This window comes from Convolutriloba macropyga, chromosome 4, assembly GCF_964194025.1.
Source record: "Convolutriloba macropyga chromosome 4, txConMacr16.3, whole genome shotgun sequence".
Lineage (NCBI taxonomy): Eukaryota > Metazoa > Xenacoelomorpha > Acoela > Convolutidae > Convolutriloba > Convolutriloba macropyga.
This window is the reverse complement of record NC_134471.1, coordinates 31,038,041-31,044,166: the sequence shown is the minus strand read 5'-3', so window position 1 is coordinate 31,044,166 and position 6,126 is coordinate 31,038,041. Positions and strand designations below refer to the sequence as shown.

Sequence of the window (6,126 nt, the reverse complement as noted above, 5' to 3'; positions counted from 1 at the left end):
CTCCTGGAACAATTAGAGCAATACTAAATGTTGTTGAAAACAAACTGATGTACGGTAGGCGTACAATTATTGTCCCCTATAATTCTCATTTATAGTACGTTATACAGTTTGGCTTACACTCTTTTTTCAGAGATTTAAAATATGTTATCATCGTTTCCATTTGAGACATGTAGGCTTTGACGTTGGTCTAAAAACTCAAACTTTTTTCAAGGTATAATTCCTAAATAGTCATTTTGTTAGCCTAACAATCTTCAAAAAAATCGTTCTATGGCAGCAAAACACTCCCAATGAAAGTAACAAAGGAGTTAAACTTCAAAAACATAAAAGGTCCAACTTTTCGCTTCATACCAATTTTTTTCTCGAGACTCAACAAAAATTGTCATACCAACTTTACCATCAATAGCATTTTTGAAAAATTGTTTAAAAAGAGTAACTGATCGTTTTATTGGTTCATTTTGTCCACAATAAATGTGAATAGGTTGGTGAGCTCTACAAATGTCCAAGCAAGCCCCATGTGTTTTCCAGTTATTGATATATAAAATGTTATTTACATTTTTTTCTCTTGAACAATTTCTTTTCAGGGACTCCAGTCACATTGAAATAAAAATATGGCTGAATAAGATCTGGCAAGAGTCAATTTAGGATCATACTTCTAATGGTAGCACAAAAGTTTTGTCCGCACAGTTTTTTTCATATTTGATTCGAATCTACTAAAAAATTTTAAATCTTTTTTTGGAATCAATGTGTTTTATTTGTTTCTTGACTTAAGAAACTTGTTTTGGCTTTTCAAAAAAATTCACTCAAGTGTAGTCTCTGTAATTAATCAACTTTTACAAAATCAAAAACAACAATTTTTCAAAGATTATTGTCAAATCCGTTGTTAGTCTCAAAAAAAAATTTAATCAACTATCGATGAAGCAATCAATTTGAATCTTTTTTTAAAAAAAATATCAAGGTCTCTCCACTTTTTGTCTTTATGGCATGATTTTACCGTTCTATTGAGGTTTAGATTAGGAAGATTTAGAGGCCAATCAAACTTTGTTTTCAATTTTGTCTAAATTCCAGAACATATAGTTTTTGTAAGATTTCATTTCAACAATGGCAACAATTCTTAATTAACATAACGATGAAGTTTCTAGAAACATTCAAGAAACATAAAAATAATCTTCAAGTAACATGAAGACTTCCTTTGACTAGTTCTTTTAAAGCCGGCCGAAAAAAACTATGCGTTGGAATGTTTTGTCAGCAAAGTTTTTTTTATATTTGATTCAAATGTACTAAAAGTTTTATCTTTTTTTGGAATCAATGAGTTTTTTTTTGTTTCTCGACAAAAGAGTCCTGTTTGGGCTTTTCAAAAAAATCACTCAAGTGTAGTCTCTGTAGTCAATCAAGTTTTAGACAATCAAGAATAACCATATGTCAAAGAGTGTTGTCAAATCCGTTGTTGGTCTCAGAATAAATTCAATCAACCATCGAAGCAGCAATCAATTTGAACCTTATAAAAAGATATCATGGTCTCTCCACTTTTTGACTTTATTTATGGCTTGATTTTACCGTTTTAGTGAGCTTTTGGTTGGGAAGATTTTGAGGCCAATCAAACTTTTTGGAGACATTGGAAAAGCAAGAATCATTTACTCTCGTTTCTGTTTCGTGAAAGTTTGCGCAGTTTTTTGGTGTTGATAACTATAGGAAATCTATCATTGTTTTTTGGCGAAACCTTCGACCGCTAGTTACAAAACAATCTGATTTTCAGTAATTCCTAGAATTAGTTTGAACTAATGCAAACAATTCTACTAATTTCACTGAGCTTCAACGTTCAAAAGAAAGTAATAAAGAGCGGTTGAGTGATTAAGTATAACTTAGCCGGCCAATCGAAACATTCGCACATTGTAATCGAAACAAAAGAGAAGAAAATGTCGTCAAAGTGTTTATGTTTGATGTGTAGTTGCAATTGGATTCTAAAATTTTACTTAATTCAGCTTCTAAACTGAAGTCTATTAATGTAAACACTAATTCCAGATAGCAACAACTCTATTCATTTTTGATAAGCAACTGCAGTGTAATTCAATGACCAGGCTTCATAGATTTATCAGACATCTTGACCGTAATCACTACATTACGTAAATGAATGAGAACAAAAAAATGAAATCTTTACAGTTGAACAACGAGGGAGGTAATTGAGGATAAATGTGAAGAAAAATAGAAAAACATACCAGGACAAGTCCGACTCTACAAGTAAAATATGTTCAGTGACTAATTAACAAAACTAAACAGCAAAATCATTAGAATTAGGCTGAAAAACGATTTTAAAAAATTGGATCATGAATACGAAACAGTTAAAATCGAAGTCAAACTGCCGTTTGCGATTTTAAAAAATCATTTGCTAATAAGTAAAACACTCCTCCATTTTGAATTTTAATCAGTGACCCATCTACTTTTTTTCAGTAAAATATATGTAGAAAGGCTCCAAACGAAAAAGTGGACAACAACTTTAATTGCGCAAAGCTTGAAATCAAATTAGAGGAGGGAAAATGATAAAAAAAACTCGTAAATCTTTCTCTAACTTAGTTTTCTCGCTCTCTGCTTGTCAGAACAATGAATGATCCAGAAGCACTTCAAAATCTTCCTCTGTTTTCAACTTTTGTGTGGTAGATTGACCAAAACACTCGTTTTCACGTGCGGGAATCTTTTGTGAAAAGAAACCAAAGATTGTAAAACATAGCCGGAAGAATTCCAAGAGCGACTCGAAGACTTCGTTGCCAAAAAAACAGCCTTTCGAATGCCAAGTGTCTGGTGGTTATAGGCATCAGAGAACACGAGCCAATATCATAATTATGGTGTAAAATCTTAATAATTAATATCTTCAAATCTTCATTTTCAAATGACCACTTTCTCTTCTCTCTACTCTTCGAATTTTTTCACCAAAACAAATTTTTCAAACTTCATTTTTCTTCTATCCCGGAATTTCCAGTTTTATTTCTCGCTCACTCATAAATAAACAGAAAACCATGACGCTTCTTCGAGTCGTAATAAATATACGGCACCATTACTCTCCTATTCGAGTTGTAAAAAGGAGAGCGCCTAACTATTAGCCGTAGAGAGACTGATGGCGGCTATTCAAAGCAAAAATATACAATAACTATCCCAAAAACAGCACTGATGAAACCAAAAAACATTAGTTCACGATATTCTACACTTTTTTCAGTTGCTCTGAACAACAATGAAGATCTTGCCATCATCAGATCCAAACTGAAGCCAATGCTGGCAGGTGCAGGTATCATTCCGACAGAAGACATGTTCAATTTAGGGACAAAACCGGGAAGTCCTAAATCCCTGGTGCAACCAGGTGAGGGTGGTAATAATGAAGTTCTTAAGCAGTTCAGTACTGTGCCACCTAGGCCAGCTAGCGATGACTACGACGAGAGCGATGGCAAGGAAGAAGATGATGAAATACATCAGCAACCACCTCCAGTTAAAAATGTTAACACCATAGGATATTTTATACAAAAAAATAGGGTTAAGTTGAAAAAATATTATTGTAGACAAGAATCAATAGATGATATGTTATTTGGAAGTCGTACAATAACCAACTCGGTGAAAATGTCTACAAATGTTTTCTAAATTAATTTGAAGCATGCTTTATAGTGGGCATTACAATTTGCAGTTGTCATAGATAAAAATGGAATATATACAAAATGTTATGTAATCTTGCCCGTCTAAACAAGGATACTTTAAATGACACATAATAACTTTCGTGTTTTAGTCTAGAGGAGCCGCAGGCCGGACAAAGCAATTGTTAATGAGAAAATACAACCAGAATTTGTCAACAATACATGAAGCTTCCGACTAGGCTCTGATAGGCTTTACAGAGCACCTTCAACAGAACTAGTCATTGTGAAGGCTGCGCATATTAGTATTCGAGCTGTTTTTTAATCAATATATTCTTCACAATTGCTTCAATGCTGCTCTCACTTAAATTTTTCATCATTTTTAATCATTTTTTAAGAAATTAACAGGTTGATGTGCAGAGCCAAATTTTCTTCTGATCAACCTTTCCAGATCGAAATTACCTCTGATCAGAATTTCAAAATCAAAATTAACTCTGATCAGACTTTCCAGACTGATTGGGTCACTGATCAGACTTTCCAGACTGAAATTACCTCTAATCAGACTTTCCAGATTGAAATTACTTCTGATCAGACTTTGCAGATCAAAAGATTTCTGATCAGACCATCTCCAGAACATGTTCCAGACTCAAATTTAGACAATTTCCCAGACCTTAATCAGACTATGATGAGCAGACTCAGTCTAGACCATCTCCCCAGTTGACCACTGATCAAAAACAGTCAAAATCCCCAATCAACCCCCCATAAGCCCCCCTCCAATACCCCCCAACACTCCCATTTCCATCCTCCTCCACCTATCGATTTGAACTCCCCTCTCACCTAGCCTTCTCAACTTTAACCCCCACGGCTTGACCAGACCCCCCGCCCCCCCAACACACACACACACACACACACACAGGCGGTCGTTTGAGAGCAATTCTGCCGATGGTAGTCGGTTATGTTAATATAAATTGCCCAGGTCGAGGTGTCACCCCCATTCAACGCAAAATATTTAAGATAAACGGTAAACTGTGAATGCAGAAAATTTGAATGATAAGCGGTGAACGCGGTGAAATTATATAAATCAGGCGGTTAATGCGATGAAAAAGAATTGTCGTGTGGTGGCGGTGAAATTAAATTACATAATTTCACCGCTGAATTCACGGTAAAATTAAAAATTCACCGCTTTGAAATGATCAGATCATCCTGCGTTGAAAGTGGTCATGATCAAACTACTTTGCGTTCAAAGTGTTCCTGATCAGACCCAAGTGCGGTCAAATTCGCCTCTGATCAGACCCAAGTACGTTCGAATTCGCCTATGATCAGATTATTTTGAAAAAATTGACCTTTGATCAGATCATCTCCAAACCATGGTCAGACTAGTGCTCTTGAACTTCCGTCAAGACCCTATAATTTCGGTCTGGGAACACACGGGCGTGCGCTCGACTGGAAATGGTCGTATATCAATTTCGGTCGGGACATCAACTTGGGCAATTACGCAACTCAATAAGCTCATATTAAAGTAAGGTGGGGTGACGTTGGCACATCTTACTGTAAAAAAACTCGCCTACGCCTGAGTATATGTAAATAACTCCAATGTGACATTATGAACACACTAAAAAGTTAAGATAAATTTACCTTCATTTACAATAACTTGAGTTAAGGTAAAAATTTACCTCAACCCCGTTAAGTTAAAATTACATTAGCTTACGTTAAATTTTTTGTAACAATCTGCAGTACATAGATGTATATTTTTTAGTAAAATTACAAAAACAAAATGTTGAAGTTTGCTTAACAAAAACATACACGCCTCAGAAACTTCTCTTCGAGTCGTAAGAAAAGATGAACTAGACATATTTCGACACTTATCTTGAAAAATCTGAAACATTCTTGCAAATGAGGCTCATTTTGCAAGGACATTACACAAGATCCTGCAAAATAAGCGTCAAAAAATTCAGATTACAAAGGTTTGGTTTGACCATGGCTTGACGAAACTCCCCCAACACACACACACACATACCGGTTAGCCCCTCCCCGCTCATGCTAGCATCCTAAGCACCAGCTCGGTGGTCGTTTGAGAGCAATTCTGCCGATGGTAGTCGGTTATGTTAATTGAAATTGCCCGGGTCGAGGTGTCACCCCCATTCAACGCAAAATATTCAAGATAAACGGTAAACTGTGAATGCAGAAAATTTGAATGATAAGCGGTGAACGCGGTGAAATTATATAAATCAGGCGGTGAATGCGATGAAAAAGAATTGTCGTCTGGTGGCGGTGAAATTAAATTACATAATTTCACCGCTGAATTCACGGTAAAATTAAAAATTCACCGCTTTGAAATGATCAGAACATTCTGCGTTGAAAGTGGTCATGATCAAACTACTTTGCGTTCAAAATGGTCCTGATCAGACCCAAGTTCGGTCAAATTCGCCTCTGATCAGACCGAAGTCCGTTCGAATTCGTCTATGATCAGATTTTTTATAAAATTGACCTTTGATCAGACCATCTCCAAACCATGGTC

The 6,126-nt window shown here is 35.6% G+C and overlaps 1 protein-coding gene across 1 annotated transcript; it reads left to right on the top strand.

The window, feature by feature from the left end:
- Positions 1-2,124: 2,124 nt before the first annotated feature.
- Positions 2,125-3,899, top strand: LOC142338050 (uncharacterized). Its single transcript, XM_075387683.1, has 3 exons — positions 2,125-2,173; positions 3,206-3,480; positions 3,764-3,899. Exons 1-3 carry the CDS (start codon positions 2,125-2,127, stop codon positions 3,848-3,850), a joined length of 411 nt encoding a protein of 136 aa, XP_075243798.1. The 3' UTR covers positions 3,851-3,899.
- Positions 3,900-6,126: the final 2,227 nt, after the last annotated feature.

What these genes read in the sequence shown, in the direction of transcription:
- LOC142338050 (XM_075387683.1), top strand. Translation starts at nt 2,125, where the DNA reads ATGAATGAGAACAAAAAAATGAAATCTTTACAGTTGAACAACGAGGGA. An exon ending in ACAGTTGAACAACGAGGGAG is followed by an intron (nt 2,174 to 3,205) that starts GTAATTGAGGAT and finishes CACTTTTTTCAG; the next exon opens with TTGCTCTGAACAACAATGAA. An exon ending in AACCACCTCCAGTTAAAAAT is followed by an intron (nt 3,481 to 3,763) that starts GTTAACACCATA and finishes TTCGTGTTTTAG; the next exon opens with TCTAGAGGAGCCGCAGGCCG.